General features: G+C 39.9%; 1 protein-coding gene across 4 annotated transcripts in view; it reads right to left on the bottom strand.

The window, feature by feature from the left end:
- Nucleotides 1-10176: 10176 nt before the first annotated feature.
- Nucleotides 10177-23171, bottom strand: part of PAXIP1 (PAX interacting protein 1) — a 75056-nt gene continuing 62061 nt past the window's right edge. For 3 of the 4 annotated variants that reach the window (XM_074985086.1, XM_074985085.1, XM_074985084.1), the window contains 6 exons: nucleotides 19782-19950; nucleotides 15356-15456; nucleotides 13630-13764; nucleotides 13470-13545; nucleotides 11662-11721; nucleotides 10177-10877 (listed from right to left, as the gene is read on the bottom strand). In XM_074985086.1, the coding sequence (XP_074841187.1) occupies nucleotides 10861-10877; nucleotides 11662-11721; nucleotides 13470-13545; nucleotides 13630-13764; nucleotides 15356-15456; nucleotides 19782-19950 (558 nt within the window). In that variant the 3' untranslated portion in view covers nucleotides 10177-10860. The remainder of the gene's footprint in view (nucleotides 10878-11661; nucleotides 11722-13469; nucleotides 13546-13629; nucleotides 13765-15355; nucleotides 15457-19781; nucleotides 19951-23171) is intronic. The other variant, XR_012644079.1, reaches the window with a different exon arrangement.

Here is a 23171-nt window from a genome sequence, read left to right as displayed (position 1 = left end):
TGGGTGTCTAGCACCGTGGGTGGGGTTGGGATCAGTGTTCCCTGTAAACTGAGTGCTTGGGCACCCACCCAGCAGAGAGCCAAATGCCGCCCAGCTGATTATCAGAGTGCCCACAGCCTCTAGCATGTGTTTCCACTGGTGGTGCACATTTGCACATGCCTCAGTGCACATAACAAAATCTGACAGCTCCACATGCCGAACAGTCCATTTCAAAACTGACTTGAAATAAGTTACTTATTTCAAGTTCAGGCTGTTGTATAGACATAGCCTAGGAGGCTCTTAACTCTGCATATGCTACAGAGTTGAGGAGATCTACGGAAAGGCTTGGTCCACTCCAGGTAAAAGGAAAGTGCCCTATGAACGTTGAGGGCATGAAGATGTCTCTCCTCAGTAGTTGTACAGAGCTTAAGGCAGAAATTGTGAGGAAGATGTCCTGATCAACACAGAAAATCAAATCCACTTTTGGGAAGAAGGAAGCGCGTGGCTGAAGCTGATGTGGGAATCCTTCAGCACATCTCTTGTGAAAACAGGACCTTGACATCAAATGGGAGGTCCTGGATGGAGTTCTGTGCCTCTGGGGACAGCCCTGATAGAAAGAACCATAAAACTCTTCTCAAGGTGATCACAGAGGCTATGGATCTGGCAGCAGAGTCTGCTGCCTTAGAGGCTGCCTGCAAAGCTGCCCTGGCCATTGAGGAACCTTGAACTCTTTTTTTGGCGTTCTCAGGAAGCTCTGGCTCAAACTTAGACATTGCCTGCCACATATTCAAATTGAAGAGGGCAGTGAACACCTGTTGATTTGCCACCCTTAGTTGGAAACTGGTCAATGAATAAAATTTTCGACCAGACAAGTCCTAAAGTTTTGAGTCTTTATTTTTAGGGTTAGGGCAGGCTGACCATGGAATTCCCTGTGATTTACTGATTCCACTTCTAGGGAGTTCAGTGCTGGGTGGGCATACAGGTACTCTTGCCCCTTTGCAGTCACACACTACTTCCTCTCTGCCTCTTTAAAAACTCCTGGTGGGCCTTAGTGCCATCCTATGAGACCACTGGAGCTGTCAGCCAGAGGCTCCAGTGACTACCCTGCATTATGTAGGCCTCAGTTCATATCACAGTCTTCCTAGTGTCATCCCAAAATGTGGTTACTCCACCCTTTGTTTATGGTGCATTGTATGCAGATTGGACTGTCTATCAAACTTGACTGTCCAGCAGACAAAGAAAGTCAATCTGTGGGATTTGGCAGATTCCCAGAGCATGAATCCAGTAGGGCTGTTCTACACTGCAATAAGACATGATCCTTGGGACCCAGCTTGACTCAGGCTCAGAGCTTCCACCCCTTGGGGACAGTGCTCCCTGTAATCTGAGCACTTGGGAAGCTACCCAGGAGAGACTCAGGTGCCACCCAGCTGATTAGCAGAGCACTCACAACTAACCCTAGTCAGCAACATGTGTTTCTATTGGTGGTGCACATCCACACATCTTGGTGCACATAATAAAAGGTAGACTGCACATGGATGTTAAAATTAGAGGGAACACTGCTAGGGGTTCTGAGGCTTTGGTTCCAAGCTCGTACTAGCATGATGCATGCGTAGAAGGAAAGAAAGCTATGTTTGAGCTAGACTTCAAAAGTTGGACTTACACTGCATAGACATACCTCCAGTAACTATCCATAAAAATGCACCGTTCTTTGAAAATACTCTCACTAGAAATCTAATATTGGAATCCTGCATCAAATCCTCTCTTGATTTCTAATCATATACACAACATCTGTGCAAGCCAGTTGGCTCTAACAGCTCCTGTGGTGCTTCTTGGCAGATTTCTTTTTACTCTAATTGAAAGGTTAATCAAATTTTTTCATATTGTATGTTGCCTTAAATAAACACTCTTCACTGATGATGGAACAGATGCATTACAGCTTTCATTTCACAGGGACTTAATTTGTTCCATCATTACATTTGCTTTTCTTCAAGCTACTTGTGCAATACCTGACAGTATTTTGGATAGTTTTCATGGAATGAAATTATACCCTTTTAAAAGGCTAAGCATTTACCTCTTTTCATTGTTACATTTTTGTGTCAGATAAATAATACATCAACAGTACAGCTGCTGAAGATAGAAAAAATTAATCTTAACGGTGAGAACAGTTATAAAAGGAGACATGAGCAAACCCACATCAAGAAGTTGGATTTCAATCCCTAGACAAAACTTCTGTCATGTTCAATGCTACTTTTGCTTGAGTAAAGATGGCAGGTTCTATGCTGCAGTAAGTAGCTCTAAAAATTTTAATAGTAAGACCCCTGACCTGCAAAAAGTAAAATTTGCTTAATTTTATGCACAGTGAGTGGTCCCACTGATTTTCTGTGAGTACTTACACACATGAGCAGAGGTAGCTAAAAGGAGAGTTTTACAGGGAGTAGTTCCAGCTGGAAATGCTGTGATTGGAGGCAGTAAGACTTCGTGAAAGGTCTGTCTGTAGGCTGTTTGTTGTTCTCTGTACACAAACTGTGTAGTTGGGCTGTAGGCACTGGTAAGTCCTTGGAACTTTGACGGGTGCCTTGCTAAGGCTGCAAGGTGCCAGCCCTTGGGCCTTTGATCCATCTAACTGTTTCAGGTCTGAGCAGCTAATCGCTCCCTGGTGATGAAGGACAGAGCTGAGATGAGCTAAGCAGGGAAGACTTGGCATAAAAAGTCACTTGCTAGACAAACTCAAAAGGCACAAGCAGAAACAGTTCAGAGAAAACTTTCAGAGAGTCTGTAAAGGGTGTCTGAGAAGATTTTCTTTCAGGTTCAGTAACATGAAATATCGAGATGGTCAGTGATAGAATGGAGTGGTGATCTACAATAGATGTGTCAGTCTCTTTACTGTTTGAAGCCAGAAATTTTCTGTGCCTGCAGCAGAAACTGATGGCTGTGCTGGAGGAAAAGATTCCTAAATTGGAGGACAAAATGAGATGCCATTAAAACTGGATGCCGATGATGCAAAGGTAGATTTCTACTCTCTGCTGGAAACCATTTTATCAGAGACTCTCTATAGAATTAAGATCATCCTTCTGGGGGATTTCAATGCACTTACTGGACAGAACAAACTTGTGAAACCAACAATTGGGAAAGAAGGATTTGGCAAAAGTAACTCAAATGGAATTCTGCTCAACCAAGTGTGCTGATCATGAACTTGTCACAAACACTTTTTCTGATAAAAGGACAAGTTCAAAACGACTTGGAGACATCCATGATCAAAACACCAGCATCTTCTTGACTATGCCATACTTTGTGCTTGAGATCGCAATGATGTACTTCTTATAAGAGCAGTGACAAGTGCCAATGATTGCTACACTGCTGATTGCCTCATTCGATCCACAATAAAAATTAAGATCACCCCCAAATGGGGGCTGAAAATGGTCAGTTTCAAGCTGAAGGTTCAAGAACTAAAGCATGTCCACTTCCAAGCAGTCTTAGAAGAAAAGCTTCCATCAGTGCTTCCAGAAGAATTAGAGGAACACTGGGAGCCACCTGAAAACAGTAATCATCAATACTTGTGAAGAAACCATGGGGTACCAAACCAGAAAACATCAAGACTGGTTTGACAGGAATGATGCTGAAATTGAGCAACTCAATGAGAAGGCAATGCCATTTCAAGCTTGGCAAAACAACATAAACTGTAATTGAAAAACAAGGCAAGGGTGGAAGTCCACCATAAAACCAGATAAATTCATGAACAAATGGTGTGAATTCCAACATCTTGTGGATATCCACAACACATGTGGTTTCTTCAGTGCTATTAAGGCTGTCTATGGGCCAGCTTGTTATGGCATGAATTTTCTTTCCTTTAAGGATGGAACCACACTTCTGAAGGACAATGAAGTTATCAATTTGTTGCAAAGAACATTCTAAAGATCTTCTTAACCAAAACTCCATGGCTGCGGATGAAGTCCTTGAGTGAATCCCCTAATGGCCTCCTAGGGATGAACTTGGAGAGCCGCACAATTTGCATGAGGTACATGTCATTAAGCAGATGAAGAACAACAAGGCAGGAGGCCCAGATGTGATCCCTGATGAAACCTTTAACGATGGTGGACCACAGCTAATTCAGCAACTTTACCTGTTGTTGCTTAAAGTCTGGCAAAAGGAGGGAGTTCCCCAGCGAAATGAGGGACACCCTGGCTACGTCTACACGTGCAGCCAACATCGAAATAGTCTATTTTGATGAATAACGTCTACACGTCCTCCAGGGCCAGCAACGTCGATGTTCAACTTCGACGTTGCTCAGCCCAACATCGAAATAGGCGCAGCGAGGGAACGTCTACACGTCAAAGTAGCACACATCGAAATAGGGATGCCAGGCACAGCTGCAGACAGGGTCACAGGGCGGACTCAACAGCAAGCCGCTCCCTTAAAGGGCCCCTCCCAGACACAGCTGCACTAAACATCACAAGATACACAGAGCTGACAACTGGTTGCAGACCCTGTGCCTGCAGCATAGATCCCCAGCTGCCGCAGAAGCAGCCAGAAGCCCTGGGCTAAGGGCTGCTGCCCACGGTGACCATAGAGCCCCGCAGGGGCTGGAGAGAGAGTATCTCTCAACCCCCCAGCTGATGGCTGCCATGGAGGACCCGGCAATTTCGACGTTGCGGGACGCGGATCGTCTACACGGTCCCTACTTCGACGTTGAACATCGAAGTAGAGCGCTATTCCTATCTCCTCATGAGGTTAGCGACTTCGACGTCTCGCCGCCTAACGTCGAAGTTGGTGCCGCTACTTCGAAGTAGCGTGCACGTGTAGACGCAGCTCCTGATTGTCAAGAAAGGAAATAAAGCAGACTGTGGAAACGATCATTGTTTCTCTCCTTGCAACTACAGGAAAAGTTATGGCACGGATCCCTGTAATTTATCTTCTGCCCTTGTCAGAAGGAATTGTACCAGAGTCACAGAGTAGTTTCTGACCATGTCGCAGAAATACGGATATGATCATCACAGCATGGCAGCTGCAAGAAAAGTGTCAGAAGCAAAACCAACCTAATGAAAGCCAGTCTCTAATCCAATGAAAGCCTCTGAGTCAGTGAATTGCCTTGCCTTTTAGATTGTACTTTCGAAGACTGGATGTCCTCATAAATAGGTCAATGTCCTAAAGTTGCTTCATGACAATATGAAAGTGACTGTCTGAATAGTAATGGCTCCCAAAGTGAATCTTGCAATGTAAAAACTGGAATTAAACAGGACTGCATCATGTCTGCAGTTTTTATTGCTGTCATTCTTTACTTAATTGCTGGTAAGCTCCCAGCTGGCATCAAAATAAGTCACAGAATGGATGGAAAGCTGTTTCAGGCTTAGCAGGCCGAAAGCTAATATTTCCACTTCATCTATCGTGGAACTTCAGCATGCTAATGCAAATGCAGTTCTCACACGTTCTGAGAAATATCTTCAAGCTAAGCTGAATGTGTCTGCTGATAACACATATCTTGGTCTCATGTACAGTGCTTTGATTGTGCCTGTATTTGCCAGTACTGAGTACCTGCACCTCAGCATTCCCACCCATGAGATGGAAGGGAGCGGGGAACCGGCTGAGTACCCGTCTCCTCTTTTTCACAAAATAGGATGGCTCACGCTCAACATCAGGGAGACCAAAGCACACTCCAAATGAGGTACCTACCAAATGTGTTATTAAAATAAATGGAGAAGTACTGGAGAATGTCGAACATTTCATCTATCCTGGAACTCACCTCTCATCCATGCCATATATTGATGTAGAAATCCAACACCATGTGAGTTATGCCAGTTTAGTCTTTGCTCGTTTACAGCACAGGATTTTTGAAGATCACGATGTTCAAACAGACATCAAGCTTCTTGTTTATCAAACTGCTATTCTCCCAATATTGATCTATAGGTCTGAAACATAGACAACTACAGGCATCAACTGAAAGTCTCTGAGAGGCATCACCAACTCAGCTTCTGCAACATCTTGAAATGGGAAGACAGAAGCATCAACAATAGTGTTCTGGAAGAAGCAAAGATCACCAGTATCAAGGCAATAATCATCCATCAGTGACTTTGCTGGTCTGGACACGTTGTCCAGATGCAAGATCATCACCTCCCAAAACAAGTACCATTCTCTCATATGAAAGAAGCGTAACATAAGGTAGGACAACAATGAAAACAGTATAAGGATTTGCTGAAGGATAATTTAAAGTTCAGTATTGACATTGACACCTGGGAGACACTTGCCCTGGATTGCTCAAAATGGAGAGAAGTCCTTCATGATGGTCCCCTGTATTTTGACTTGCCCACCAATGAGCTGTTGAGGACAAAAGGTGCAGGAGGAAGGAGAGACACTTCTAGTCATGGTTAACACCTGTTCTCACTGTAATAGAGCTTGTGGTTCAGGGACAGGCCTTATCAGCCACCTCAGTATCTACAACTCCCATGGAAGATGATCGTACTCAGCAATGAGTGATCACCACTTCTCCCATTCCACAAGGCTTTTTACACTATGAAAAAAACCTGTTAAGTTGGCTTGATGTATTTTGTTCTTGACAAATCCACACTGACTGTTACTTATCACCTTATTATGCTGTAGATTGTTGCAAACTACTTGATTAATTACTCCATAATCCTTCTGGGTACTGAAGCTTAATTTGTCTGGTCTGTGATTCCCTGAGTTGTCCTTATTCCCCTTTTTATAAATTGAAACAGTAGTTGTCCTCTTCTGGTCCTCTGGAACCTTCTCACATCTTCCTTGAGTGTTGAAAGAGAATCATTAATGGCTGAAGTATCTCCTCAGTCAGCTTCTTGAGCATTCTGTGATGCCCTGCTGACTTGAAGACATTAACTTGGCTAAGTGAACTTTAACTCGAGCTTTTCCTAATTTAGCTTCAGATCAAACCTGATTCTCACACTGTTCACTATGTTAGACATCCATTTGCTAACAATCTTTTTAGTGAAAACAAACAATTACTTCTGCCACTTCTACATTTTCTATAATTGTCCACCATCATTAAGCAATGGGCCTACTCTATCCTTGTTATTTCTCTTGCTTCTAACATATTTGCAGGATATCTTCTTGTTAACCTTTGTCCATAAAGTTTAATTTCATTATATGCCTTTGCCTTTCTAATTTTGTCCATATATGTTTGCCGTTTGTTTATATTTATTCTTTGTAATTTGTCCTAGTTTCTATTTTATGTAAAATTTTTTTGAGTTTCAGATCATTGACAATGTCCTAGTTAAGCCAGTGTGGTCTCTTGCCATACTTCCTATCTTTCCTACACAGTGGTGTGGTAAGATGAAGGCCTAAGCCCATATAGCACAGGCCTGGTTTGAGGCCTATGGCTTAGCAACCATGGACAAAACATGGCTAAAAGCAAAGCTAAGCTGTGAGCAAGAGGCAGGCCTCTGCTGACAGAACTTGGCACAGATAGGGCTGAGAGTACAAAACACTAATTGGTAGTCAGCCCAGGTGCAGAACAGTAATTGGTATGAGTCATAAGTTGAAATCAAAAGGTACCACCAGCTCATTAAAAAAGACCTTAGTACCTAACTCTGCACAGATACGGACCCAGGTTCAGGAAAGGGTCTAAAATGACAGCATGATGGATAAGAGATGATGTAACCAAACCACTAGGTACAGGGGGATTGGTGGTAACCTGACAACATCGGAGGGTAGCAACCTGGTTTGTCAGCAGTGAGGTGTGCTTTATTTATACCTGTTATAATGTGGTGTCTTGGGGGGAGGGAGGAACCGTCTGCATCTGACTTAGAGGGGCAGAGGAATTCCCACTGACCATGTCAATCCATTGCAGCAGGTACATATGCACAGTGTATCAGTACAGTATACCATACGTGACAACTGTTATTTGTACCTTGCTTGGCTATAAATCCTGGCAGGGGGCCTTCGATCTTTACCTAGTCTGTGGGGGACCTCTACTGTGGTCATTGGTCCTGTATCATTGAGAACACACACACACACACACACACACACACACACACACACACACACACACACACACACACACACACACACACACACACACACACACACACACACACACACACACACACACACACACACACGGAGAGAGAGAGAGAGAGAGAGAAGCTTAAGGCCCATGAGGACAAAAAGGCAGTAAGTCCACAATTGGGACGGTTTGCTCTTGTCTCTGAAAAAAGTCCAGTACACAGCCAAGTTCCTTACTGCTTCAATGAAACAATAACTCATCAGAAAATATCCATCCAACTGATTCCTGCTGCATTTTAATGCCTCTTTTCTGTGACTCCCAGAAGGCTTAACATTAAAAACACAAAATACTGTTAAGGTTGTTAATTTAAATATCAACAGTGAGATTTATTTCACTGATGATTAAACCCTGCAAGAAAGAGAAGAGAAAATCCTATTATGAAAAGCTACACAGCTTGCTGAGTGGCATCCTATTTTGGTGTCATAAAGGCTGCCTCTACACATACCACTTCTTCCAGAAGTGGCATGGTAATGAGCTGTCTGGAAGATGCTAATGAGCCATGGATGTAAATTTCCAGTGCCCCATTAGCATATGGGCACATGGTTCAGAGTCCAGAAGACGCTCTTCCAGACTCCAAAATACACATGCAGACACGTGGCTCGTGGGGATCTTCCAGTAAATTGACTATATCATTTGAAGATTTCATGTATTACAATAAGGCCAAGGAGGAACAAAAATTCTTACTTCAGCAAGACACTTAAACATATGCCTTACTTTAAACATTCCCAGAAGGAAAGCAATAGAAAGATGTCAAGTATCACAGAGAGATTTTATATATTCTCTAAGGCTATGTCTAGACTACAGGGATTTGTCAGCAGAAGGTTATGTCGGAAGATATGTTGTGACAAAACTTCTGTTGACAGATTGGCTATGTCTACACTAGCCCCAAACTTTGAAATGGCCATTTCAAAGTTTACTAATGAAGCGCTGAAATACATATTTAGCACCTCATTAGCATGCGGGCGGCCGTGGCACTTCAAAATTGACGTGGCTCGCTGCCATGTGGCTCGTTCAGACGGGGCTCCTTTTCAAAAGGACCCCGCTTACTTCGAAGTCCCCTTATTCCTGTGAGCTGATGGGAATAAGGGGACTTCGAAGTAGGCGGGGTCCTTTCGAAAAGGAGCCCTATTGGGATGAGCTGCGCGGCGGCGAGCCACATCAATTTCGAAGTGCTGCGGCCGCCCGCATGCTAATGAGGCGCTGAATATGTATTTCAGCGCTTCATTAGTAAACTTCGAAATGGCCATTTACATGGCCATTTCGAAGTTTGGGGCTACTGTAGACACGGCCATTGTGTCTGAACCACGGGGTGGATCAAAAGAACAATCCACTCTGTTGACAGAGAGCAGCTAAACTGCCTGGCAGCTCTCTCAGCAAAATAGTCACCTGGAACCACAGCAGACAGGGTTGTGCGGTCTCCCTGAGGCATTTTCTTTCGACAGAAGACCCCCTGGAATGTCCAGACCAGTGTTTAGTCAATTGATCTCTGTCTACAGCAATTTTCTTCCTCATGGTGAGCGAGGTACAGCTGTCAACAGAAGTGCTGCATTCTGTTGACTTACTGATGACAGAATGAGCTTTGCAATCTGGATGCTCTGACGATTTTGTCGACAAAACAGCTGCTTTGTCAACAAAAACCCTGAAGTCTAGAAATAGCCTAAAATACAAAGTACATAGTTTTAAAAGATTTATATAAATTAACCAGTATGACATAAACTGAATTTTATGGACATACTGAAGATCAGCTTTGATACTACTACTTTGTGAAATCTACTAATGTGTCTAAGTAAGAAAATAATGCCTGCTAAAACACATGGTTAGACACTTTTCAAAATATTTCTGAGCAATTCACAGAGAACAATTTAAAGGCAAGAGTTACACTGGGTCAGACTCAGTGTGCATGGCGCTTTATAATCAAACAGAATGGCTCTCCCCTGAAGAGCTTGACATTGCTGATTAATCAAAATATAGGTCCCTCTTAGTATGGGATTTTAAGCTACTATTAAACAGAAGTAGGAATAGAGATAAAGTAGACACAATAAAATGTCTATTGCACGAATAGTTCACTTTTGATAAAATACAACTTAAAAAAATCAAGAAATTTAAAAAAATATTTATTTCATAAAGTTAATTGTACAAAAGAAAGTCATCACAAGAGAATTACGAGGGTCTGCACTGTAGTTCCTCCTCCTAGTGTATAAGTGTACTCAAAAACATATTTATGTACTTTCAAGAAATTTCCTTAAATTTAGTGGGCTTTTGTATAGTAACATATCCTGAAAAATAAACTTAAAATTTTACACCACTTGGAAAAATGATTAACTTTCTTTTCGCAGAATGCCGTAACTTCACAACATTTAGAAAAAAAAACCACTCAATTTTAGAATAAAACATTTATAGAGTATTTATTTAAAACTTGGGCAAAATACCAATATAAAAGAAAACTGAGTGTAAGAAATAAAAATAAAGTACAAAACATTTGCAATCTTCAACATCCATAATTTAAGAGACAGCAAGCCCTTTCTATTTTTACATCCAAATTTTCCTTTAGGTTAGAGTACCATAGTTAAATTTTTTAAAAACTAGCAAACTAATTATTTGATATCTAAAATGAGCTCTTTTAAAACAGTAGTATAATACAAAACATAGTAAATTATGTTTCCTCAATAAAGTTACACACCCTAAAAAAGATGCAGTTCATTTTTGCTTTCCTGCTTTGAAATGCTCATCACCTCAAGGAACAAAGCTGGAAAACAGGACTCACAGGAAGTATCAGTTACTTTGCACAGTATCTGGAACAGCTAGATGTAATGCTCCCAGGACTCCGAAGCAATAAGGCATTTGACTATCCATCAAGTAAATTTATATGTAAGTTTGTTAAGGGGGAACAAGTTTGAGAAAACAGTACAGATTAAATATACATAAAACATTAACTCAAAGAAGTCCATAACTCTTGCTTTTCTCAAGCGAATACTCATACTATCTACAGGGTTTACCACAAAATGGACTAAAGAGCTGTTTGCCACTTCTAGAAATCAGAGGCAGATAAGTATTCGTATTTTTCTTACAATGTTGCCATTTGTTATCTCAACACACTTTTTTGTGTTCAGAATACACACTTTTCTGAATATACGTCAAGCAAGTCACAAATATATAGGGTTACTTCCATAATCAATTACTTCCTATTTAGATAGTGCTTTATTTAATTTTGTTTCAATAACCAAGATAAAATCTGACATCTTAAAATTAATCCTGCAAATCACTCTCCAGCTCACCTATCCCATGGGGTTCTCTATTTCAGGGGAATCCAAAGTAATTTATCAAGTGCTAAGAGAACAGCAAGTATGTTTTCCACAAATCCACCCAAGTCTTAACGTAAAAACAAAACAGTCAGTCTCTAGACAGCTCCACCAGTGCAAAAAAGGAAGAAGGATGAACATGACAGAGGAGACTATACATGTTGCTTACTTTGACTGAAAAAAAGAAAACAAAACCAAATTCATTCCACTTTAAAGTGAACCTACATCTCCAGAAACCACAGTGCAGGGTAGTAAGTTACATTGTCTCCTACTATGTAAACATATTTAATAAAAGCACAGAATCTTTCCCAACATCACTAAAGCATTTCTTAGCTTTCATATAAAAAGGATATGATTCATAATCCAGTGTTTGAGTAAGTACTCCAGTCAGAACAAACTCTGCATTATGGACATCTAGAAATATTAAAAATACATATAAGATTAACATAGTTCAAAAAGAGCATTCCTCCCTCTACATCACAAGGAGTCTGGGGATTAGTTGTGATAATCAACTAACAGACCTAGAACTGAACACTGAAGAACTGGAAGAAGGGAGCTCTCAGTGGATTATTTTACTGGGAACATACTTTATCGACCTATGTGACGCAGCTTATGTGAACTGACTTGGCTTGCCTGACCACTTGCACGGAATGGACACCCTGATCCTGCACAACATTCTGTAAATCACTGAAGCCCCTGAGGAGTACACTTCAGTCTATGAAGCACTACAACAGTGCAGGGGAAGACAGGTCTGTCCACACAGAGTTCCGTGCAGGATCTAAGCTTTGGTTAGGAAGAAGTTGTGTTTCTTTGTCTGAAGTGTGATTGCTATTGGTTATTACAGTGGGTCCATATTTGTGACTCCTGTATACAGATGAAGTATAGTTTACACAGTATTTATTATCTGCTCTCTTGCACATGGGTGGAACTGTGACTAGTAAGCTAAAGGACAAATATTAATACTACTAACAATTCTCTGTAGCTACGGCAATAAGGCTTATTTTGTTTGCAGAACAGAAGAGTGAGGAACAATTTAAGAGCAGCCTTCAACTTCCTGACAGGGGGCTCTAAAAAGGATGGATAGAGGCTATTCTCAGTAGTGACAGATGGCAGAACAAGAAGGAATGGTCTCAAGTTATAGAGTAGGAGGTATGGATTGGATATTAGGAAACACTATTTCACTAGGAGGGTGGTGAAGCACTGGAATGCATTACCTAGAACGGTGATGGAATGTTCATCCTTGAAGGTTTTTAAGTCCCAGCTTGACAAAATCCTAGCTGGGATGATTTAGGTAGGGTTGATCCTGTTTTAGGCAGGGGGAATGGACTTGGTGACCTTCTGAGGTCCCTTCCAGCCCTAGGATTCTATGGCGAGTACTTGCAAATATAAGTCACAATGGTTACAATGACCATCACTGACACTAAGATGGAACTGAGGAGGTGCTGGGTTGATACAGTCATACTTTAAATGTCATGAAGACGCCACTCCTGGGGCTTCACCCTTCACCCAACATGTTCTGCTAGGGGCAAATCTTTCTGGCAATTCTGCGTGTGGTGTGCATGCACCTTAATGGAATTGACAGGAGCAAGCACTCAAAGAACAATAATAAATTACTATAAGAGCTATGAGGTAAAAATTAACACAGATGACTGCTAATGTTCTGTCTGAGGCTGATGTGACCGAGAAGGAACTGAACATGGTTCACTTGCAGAGTGTTATATAGCCTCAGTGAAGAGCATGAGACTAGGTAACATGCATACACATGCCAAATGGACAGTTATGTGAAATATTCAATTAAAGGCACAACAGAGCAAATACACCTAGAAATAAGCATTGATAGGGACACAACTTAAAGAAAAAATGGTGATTATTCTGCCATGGAGACAGAGAACTTCAAAAATCACGTTTCAAGGTGAAAATGCTCTATCTACTCTTTAAATTATAATGATTTTTGGTGATACACAGAGATCAGAAAATAAACCTAAAACAGGAAGATATGCAGCAGTTTGTGCATTTGTTGCTAGTCAACTATACTTCCGAGTGCCAGTCAACAGAATGTGCCAGTTGTCCAAACTCCAGATAACATGGCTTTTACTGTACAATGAAAAATTAAAACAGTAAACAAATTATGAATTAAAATTCCATTAGCAGTTTACACGTACCTATGCCTCTGGCAAAGTATTCTCGACATAAGTGAAGATCATTTTCACAGGAGATCAAGATTATCGCTGACAAACTCTAAATTAAAAAAAAATAAGTTCAAATAAGAGAACAAAATACTTTACAGATTATTACTTGGCTTTCTAAAAATTATGTACTCACTTTGTTTTGTTTGTGTTCCATAAGCTTTCGAAAAGAGGGTTGTTTGGATAATACTTTTCCTCCTGCGCATTCCACAATTGCCTTCATAGTGGAAAGACTAGGACAAATTCCAGGAGTAATGTAAAAATATTTTCCCTAGAAACAAACAATTCTTTTTCAAAAAATACATACATATATATACAAAAAATGTAATAAAAGGAGAAAGTGAAGAGTAAACCTTTTCACTATGCAGTGAGTAATACGTATAGGGCTGACAACCACTATAATGCAAAACTTATTTTATAGATTATGAAGCTGATATTCAGTTGGCGTGAACTGTCATAATTCCATTAAAAGCTATGACAATTTACATTAGCTGAAGTTCTGCTCCTATTTACTTCAAATCTGCCAGTGACACTTACAGTAATGACCATAAAATCTTCAAATGGTGAATATTTCCTTAATATTAAAGAATAACTAGGTAAGAATGAAAAAGAAACATCTCTATTTTAAAAGTGGTTGTCCAATGGCTTGCAAATGGTCTTTTACAAAGAAAAGGGGAGTCTTATTGTCAAATTAATAACCACTAAATAATTTGTCATCTACCAACAAAACTACAACTAGCTTTCTGCCTGCTTGAGACCCTTAATAAAGATGATCATATAATGTGTATTTTGTGTGTTCTTCTTGCAAGAGAGAAGATGTATTCTTGCCATCTGAACTGGTAAAGAAAAGTGGTATTTTAACTTCTTTGATCCTCCAAACAACTTCACTTATGTTATAATGTAAATCAAGTTTTTTACATTATTTTTTGCTTCTGAATTTCTGACTGAAGTATGCTGGGTGCAAAAGGTTTTATGTTTGATCCCTAATGTATTTTTTTCACATGCCTAATAAAAGAAATTTGTCTAAGTAAATTGGTCTCTGCTAAAACAACACTTCCATGCCAAATCTAAAACTGTTTCTTATGGTGCACAAACCTGGGTGAAAAGACTCAGCAGTCATTTTTAGATAAGATATACCTCATTGTTCTCAGGCCAAAGGTGAATAGTTTTTGTTTGTTTGTTTGTTTAGTGTGACAGTGTAGCACAGTAAAATAACACAAACAGTTTTTCTTAATGTGTGAGAAAAAAACCCAACAGTAATATAGATACAGTGTATTCCAATAACAATATTATCTGACCTATGGTTTTAATAATTTCCAGGTTATTTCACTGTAAATTTTGTATGCAATATTTAGAAATCTACATATACAAGTATTATTAGAAGAATCATATCAATCTGCTCCTAAAATGAGTCTGAAAATGAAGTGATTGTACAGAGGAAAGTAGCTTTAAGTCAGACTGCTTTGAAAGACTATGACATTGCATTAAAACTTGGCTCTTAGTGGAACTCTAATTCAAAGATAACAACAAAAATGTTAATATTATACCAAAAACATGTATGCAAGATCGTTTCCCCTGTAAAAGTGTGGTAGAAATTACAAAAACACACTCTAAAGAGTTTAGATTTGGTTTTAGTTACCTAATGTTTCAGCCTTTTGTGTTACTCTGCATTCTTGCTTTTGTGCATGTCTACCAGGAAAGCGGTCTCATTATTTAAATATGTTTGGGAAAAGCATTGATAATTATCAGAAAAATGCACTTAGGACTGATCAAATGAGTGACCAAACACGTTTTGTTTTCTATTATGGCAATGAATTAGATAAAAATCTTTGTCTTTATGCATGTTAGTGAAAAGCGTATACCTTAAAAAGTGGAGCTACTTGTGCTCTCTTTAGAGACTCCTCTAAACTGAAGCAGAAAAGCACTTCAGCTTCTGCATCTCGGAGCATGAAGTTCTGCTCATCTGGAAAAGAAAATGTACATATGACAAATGTAACAAAGGAAGTAAAGATGTCAACATAACCGCTTACCAACATTCAAACCTTATTTCAAACAGGTATAAAAAACAAATGGTACAAAAATTATTAACAATCTGACACGAACATAATCCCACTTTTTTTTCACTTTAAAAATCTTGCCTTTTATTGAAATCAAACCACTAAAAATTTTGTCCATGTAAAAGTCGTGACTCCTGTATGAAATGTATTTACTATAATTACTGAGGATAAACCAAAATTACTACGACCGACATTTATTTTTGTTGTGTTTATACATTTGGCAGTATTTTGTATTATATATGGCCCCCGGTACTGTTTTACTGGGGAGCTCCAAGCCACATGAATGCATTTATCACCATTTATATAAACAAAGGCACGAAGCAGTTAACTGAATTGTGCCAAAGACACAAAGGACCCCTAACAGCCCAAAGAACTGAGTTCTGGGCCACAGCCTGAGCCACATGGCCATTATTCTGTTTCCCTTGCAAAGTCACTCAGCTCATCTCCTTTTGCTTGTGTGGGATTTTCTCCCCTCAGTCTCATTCTCACTCACACCGTCCCCAACCTCACACCAAAATATAAGAGGGAAAACTTTTTTAAAAGGAAAAGAAAAATCACAAAGATAGGTAGGGCTATTTGAGACAGATGTACCTGAACGGACATAACTCCTCTACTACAACTGATTAGATCTCAAGCTGATGGTCCTCCTTCAGGTTTATAATCAGTGTGAGAACACCAACATCTCCTCACATTTTTTAGTTAGACTTTCTAATAGCTTTTTTACTGTTTATTATTTTGTCTGATAAGGCTGGACCAAGCAAAATTAAACTTCTACTTAACATTTACAAACAGGAATTGTCTTACCTACAGTTTTAAGTCTTTGCAGTGGTTTGGTAGCAATACCAAGTGTTTAACTCACAAAATAAATAAGAACATAAGAATGGCCATACAGGGTCAGACCAAACGACCATCTAGTCAAATATCCTGTCTTCCAACAGTGAACAATACCAGATGCCCCAGAGGAGTGAACAGAACAGGTAATCATCACGATCCCCCCTCTGTCATCCATTAAATAAAATCATACAAAATAAACTCATAAATACACATCAAATCAACTCAAACACCATCAACAAGAAATCAAATATTAAACCTAAGAAAGGATTTTTCTCCAATTTTTCTCCAGTTTTCTCAGCTATTCTTGAAAACAGCTCCAAAAACATAGTACCTTACAGCTATCAGTAACAGAATACACCGACCTGCACTCACGTTATTGTGAGCTTTTATACATGAAGGTACATGTAGGTACCAAAGACATAGGGTAGGAGAGGAGAGAGGCTCTGGAGACCAAATTGAGGTTGCTAGGTAAGAGACTGAGATCCAGGACTTCCATTGCATTCTCTGAAATGTTTCCAGGTCCATATTCAGGACCAGACAGGTAAAACTGTAAGGCCCCACTGTGATGGATGAAACAATGATGTCACAGGAGTGTGGTAGATTTATTAGGCACTGGGGAAACTTTTGGAAAAGGGGGAGCCTACAGAGGAAGGATGGGCTCCACCTAAACCAAAACGGAAGCCGATTGCAGGCACTTAAAATTAAGAAGGTTGTACAGTACTTTTTAAATTAAGGGCTGGGTGAGGGAGAAGCTGAGAGGTGCAAAGGGGTACGTGGTTTGGGCAGATGCATCCCTTTGCTGAAGGTCTGTTTATGGAGATTCTCTATGTCCTAGTAAGGCAAAATACCCATAACATCTAATGAGAACCAGTCAGATAAAAAACAGTCTCATTCAATTACATAGTGCAATGGCAGACAGCCAAATATTGACAAGTTTTTAAAGTGTTTATGTACAAATGCTAGAAGTCTAAATAATAAGATGGGTGAACTAAAGTGCCTTATATTATGAGGCTATTGATATTACAGGCATCACAGAAACTTGGTGGAATGAGGCTAAAAATGGGACACAGTAATATCAGGGTACAAAATATACTGAAAGGACAAAACAGTTTTTGATGGTGAGGTAATGACACTGTATGAAAAAAGCATAGTATCAAATGAAGTAAATTTTAAATGAACCAAACTGCCATAGCATCTCTATGGATAGTATCTTCATGCTTAAATAAGAAGACTATAGCAGTAGAGATATGCCACCTGACCAAGATGGTGATAGTGACTGCTGAATGCTCAGGGAGATTAGAGAGGCTATAATAATAAAAAAAACCTCAACAACAACAGAGGCTTTCACTTATACCCATACTGACTGGACACATGACACCTCAGGGTGGGATGCACAGTTTCTTATCACCTTTGATGGTATTAATCAGAATGGGTAGGTATGATGCCTCTAGCTAATGTCTGCCAGAAGCTAGGAATGGATGACTGGGGTGATTACCTGCCCTCTTCATTCCCTCTGATGAACCTCACATTGGTTGCTGTTGATAGATGGACCTTTGGACTGATCCAATGTGGCCATTCTTATGGTTTACTTAAAAAACATATTATATATAAATAAATCTAATAGATTTCAATATAGTTCCAGTCAGTCCCACACTGGTACAGCAATGACTTTTAAATGCACTTTTGTCCACAAGTGCATTGGACTCAAGATTCCATCTTTACATCAGAAAAATTCCTGTTAAGCATACCTTCCAATTTAAATAAATAAAAGGGATGGATCAACACTAATTATTTTTTCTTTGTCTATATTACAGTCATGCTTACCAACATCATGCATAAAATGTGCACTTTTGTTTTTGACCTTTCTTCAAAAAATCCTTTTCCCCTGCCCAAAATAACCTTGTGAAATAAACCTGGATACCAAAAAAAACAGCACAAGTACAAGTTGGTGAAGCACTAGTTAAAATTATAGCTGGCTAGACCAAGAACAGAAATAAGGAAAGGGACTCAGGCTTATGAAGGCTTCAAATAATATTAGTATATACCATGCTATTTGGCAATTCAGAAAGCTTTTCAAAATGAAATAATGTTATTAAAAGTTAACAAAAAGGGAACTACTTTTCTTTCCTTTGGGTGAAGTAATTGGTAGTAAATCATGCGGAGAGTTGGATGCAGACAACTTTAATTGAAAGAGCAAAAGTTAATAGAAAACCAAAGTGAATTTTGCTGCTGTGATAACGCTACACTGATAATAGAACCTCATTCAGCCATGAAATATTTTAAAATATTTAAACATTTTGGGCTTGTCTACACTAACGCCCTACTTTGAAGGGAGGATGGTAAGTAGGGTGTCAGGAGATTATTAATGAAGTGCTGTGCTGCATATGCAGCACTTCATTAAGTTAATTCTCCCTGACAGCAACTCCGACATGTTAAACTTCGAAGTGTTGGCTTGTGTGTAGCCATGGCTAACCCGCCGGTACTTCAAAGTGTCTGGGCAACTTTGAAGTCCCTTTACTCCTCAAAATTTTGAGGTGTAAAGGGACTTTGAAGTTGCCCAGGCACTTCAAAGTACCGGGGGTGTTAGCCGTGGCTACATGCGAGCCAGCACTTTGAAATTTAACACTTCAAAGTTGCCACAGGGGAAAATTAACTTAATGAAGTGCTGCATATGCAGCGCAGCACTTCATTAATAATCTCCTGACACCCTACTTACCATCCTCCCTTCAAAGTAGGGAAGTAGCATAGACAAGCCCTTTGTCAGTTCTAAAATACAGAAATAACTGCTAAAGCTCAGCTGACAACTCTTGGGAGCAGTGTTGAGTAACCTAAGGTAGTGACTGGGCTGTAGGAGTGAGTGGCCCTACTTCATGTCAGTGGGCTGCAAAACTGTTGCAACCAAGAGAGTCTGCTGGGATAGGGTAGTTTTGCATACCTAGAGTTTGCAGGGTGTGTCGACTGAATTATAGCAATGCTTTGGATGCAGAGGGAATCCACGGCTCTCACATTCAATGCTCTATGCAATCAGCACGCACCTCAATTCATGTGCCTTACTTTATGGGCAGTCACTTTAGTAAAAGCAGTAGAAAAATATGCAGATGTAAACTAGAGGAATCTGACAACTCTGCACGATGGTAATGGCAAACGCATCTCATGGGCCTTACAAGAATCCCAATAGGCCTCACGTTGCCTACCACTGAGGTAGAGAATTATGTTTGAAATTTCACATATAATTTTTTCAGACAATAACTGAATGCCTAAGATCACATTACAAAACAGCTGTCCAAACAAAGTCAACCACCAAAAAAAGTTTTGTTCACATAAAATTCAGTCTTGCATCCTTCTTTCAAAAAAATTATCAATGTATAGTGAATAAATGATTCTAATGTTCACTTACCAACAAACTTCTGGCATTTGAAACATTCTTCTAACCATTCAGGAGTTACTATGTGCTTGACTACTGAAATTGCCGTCAGGAACTTTACAGTACGGGTCACTTTACTGGCAATTAGGTGTGTGCACTTCTGTGCAGATTCTGCCACTTCACCCCCAAGTATGTAGAGTTTCTGCAAATTAGAATCACAGAAATATATAGCTTGAAGGGATCATCAGTCAACCAGTCCAGTCTTCTGCACTGAGGCAGGACCACAGAAACCTAGCGCATCCCTTACAAGTGTTTATCTAACCTGCACTTAAAAACCTTCCATGAGGGAGATTTCACAACCACCTTCAGAAAACAATTTCAGGGCTTTTACTTGAAAAGCTTTTCCTATTATATAACCTACATCTCCTTTGCTGCAGATTAAGCCCATTATTTCTTGTCCTAGCTTCAGCGTAGATGGAGAACAACTGACCCCTTCACAAGAACTCTTAAAATATCTGAAGGCTATTAGGACCACTCCCTCCTTTTCTCCAACCAAAACTTCTTTTCTTAAGGTTAAACATGGCAATTGCCTTTTATCATTTTGCTGCTTGCCTCAATTCCAAAAAACAAACTATGAAATGAATACTTATTTAAAACTGAACATAATCTCATCTACAGCATCAATATAAAAATAGCAATATTATATAATACAAGGAAGATCCCTATTAAATAAGAAACATAGGAGAATGGTGGCCATTAACAAGACATCCATTATAAACTCATTCCTCTATCTATCTTGCAGAAGGAAAATTTTGAAAACCCTGACTTTGGAATATCAAAATATTCCAATTTACTAATGTCCAAACATTTAGTTAATGCTAAAACATAAAATCTATATAAAACACAGTTGAAACAAAACATGTCAATATTAACAAAATGAAATTGGCAAGTCAACACAGATTTCAATTTGGATTTCAATGAAAATGTGATCACTGTTGATATGTTTTGATATGTTTATTTCAACAAAACTATAAACTTTGACAGAAAATTGTTGGGTGTAAAATGTTTTGACCAATTCTGGTATCTATTAAATTAAATATATAAGAACACCACTATTTAACAAGGAACCAGAATTAATACTGACAAATGTAATTCAAACATGAACATAGCTATCTTCAATTCTTCCTGTTTGAACTGGAAATACTTCTCCCCACCCTGAATTCATTTTTTAAAGATTACATTACTTGTTTTTATTGATGTAATACATTAAAAGCATACAGCAGGAGACATAATGCAAACACCAACAAGACATAGGCTGCATTAGCTGCTATGTAGTTTTATAGTGATGGTCTGTTGATTGCCAGTGGTGGTTGTACTAAGGTAGGAAGACTTAGTGACACCCCAGCAAATCCTCCTCCTATAATGCTTAATTGGGTGATGTTCAGGCAGAAGTATTTGGGGCCTAAGGGAAGATGTGAAAGTTTCATTTCAGACCACTGAAGCACCACAATATTCACATCCTACAGGGCACATACATGCATCTTGTAAATGTCAAATTGGTACACACGCTTTAAAAAACACAAATCTGTTTTATTTAGGAAGTTTTAACAGGTCTACAAATCTATGCCAGGTTAAATATCAGAGACAAAACAGTTACACTAGTGGGCTTTAGTTTAGATAAACATTGCATAATACAAATGGAGGCTTCTTATCTATAACTAGAGGTTCTTCGAGGAATGTGGTCCTTATCTATATTCTATACATGTGGAACCATGAGCCTGACTCTGGAGGGTTTTACTAAGCAGTGTCCATTGTTCCACATATGTGCAGTTGTTTCTCCTCATACTCTAAACTTATGATGTATGTGGGGGACAGGGCAGTGTGGTGCCTCCCCAGTTCCTTCTGCTACCCCAAATACAATTATGATTTGCAGCAGAGAAGATGGAGGCTGGGTAGTATCATATAGATGGAAACTACACATCTCAACAGGCTTTTAGTTATAGCTAAGTAACCTCCTTTTCTTCTTTGAGAGATGATCCCTGATCAATACTGGACCCCATGCATCCAATTCTCCTTTGTGCCATTTTCTCCCACTGAGGACATTTACTTTAGCCCAAGTCTTCAGGATCCAGTGTCAAGGACTCTCCCAACTTTGAAGGAACCGGGGGGCAATATCTTTGTTTTTCTTTGAGGCAACCTTGGAAGAATGTTGTCTCTCTACTTGTGACAATGCCCTTACTCTCCAGAGACGCTTCACCTTAGGCTTAGAAATCTTAGTCACAAGCCCTGAGCTTATGGTCACAGGGCTCTGCTTATTGGCTGATCTTGACATCAAGTGGTCTGCCCTTAGCTCAGATCAGACTGAAATGTCATGACTATTTCCATCAGACATTTTAAGTCTTGACTCTCAGGAGTTCTGGGGGGAAAGAACAGCAAATGCTGCACTGAACTAAGATGTGAACCTTGTCTAACCAATAAAAGCAGCACTGGTGTCTGTCATTCACTGAAAAGGAGCAGAGGCAGGAAAATCCAATTCTACAGCCCTGGGATCCTGGGCATACTCCTAGTCTTCCATGGAAGATTTCTTCAGGATGGGGTAAAACAACTAACTGCACTAATACTTTACCGTAAAAGAGTAACATAATAAAGAAGTCAAGTATCGGAGGGGTAGCCATGTTAATCTATAAGGTGCCACAAGACCCTCGTTGCTGTTACCGATCCAGACTAACAGAAAAGTTCTGAGCATGAGCTTTCGTGAGCACAGACTCACTTCAGCATCTGATGAAGTGAGTCTGTGCTCACGAAAGCTCATGCTCAAAACTTTTCTGTTAGTCTATAAGGTGCCACAGGACCCTTCGTTGCTATAATAAAGTAGTAAAACTAATGACAGTATATAATTGAATTATAATTATAAAGTAATTGAAACAGGTGAAGAAGCTGTGAATGCCAAAAAGAGTCTCTCTCAGGCCATGTCTACACTAGCCAAAAACTTCGAAATGGCCATGCAAATGGCCATTTCAAAAGTTTACTAATGAAGCGCTGAAATACATATTCAGCGCCTCATTAGAATGCGGGCGGCCGCGGCACTTCGAAATTGACGCGGCTCGCTGCTGCGCGGCTCTTCCAGACGGGGCTCCTTTTCAAAAGGACCCCGGCTACTTCGAAGTCCCCTTATTCCTACAAGCAGATGGACTTATTCCTACAAGCTGCGCGGTGGCAAGCCGTGTCAATTTTGAAGTGCCGCGGCCGCCCGCTTGCTAATGAGGCACTGAATATGTATTTCAGCGCTTCATTAGTAAACCTCAAAATGGCCATTTGCATGGCTATTTCGAACTTTTTGGCTAGTGCCGATGTAGGTGTAGTGGTACGAAGGAACTGGAGTGGTGCCGGCCCACACTGCCTTTTATATCCTTAGGTAACAGC

Source organism: Carettochelys insculpta, chromosome 2, assembly GCF_033958435.1.
Source record: "Carettochelys insculpta isolate YL-2023 chromosome 2, ASM3395843v1, whole genome shotgun sequence".
NCBI lineage: Eukaryota > Metazoa > Chordata > Testudines > Carettochelyidae > Carettochelys > Carettochelys insculpta.
The sequence above is the reverse complement of the archived record's forward strand: the minus strand, read 5'-3'. Positions and strand labels throughout refer to the sequence as shown.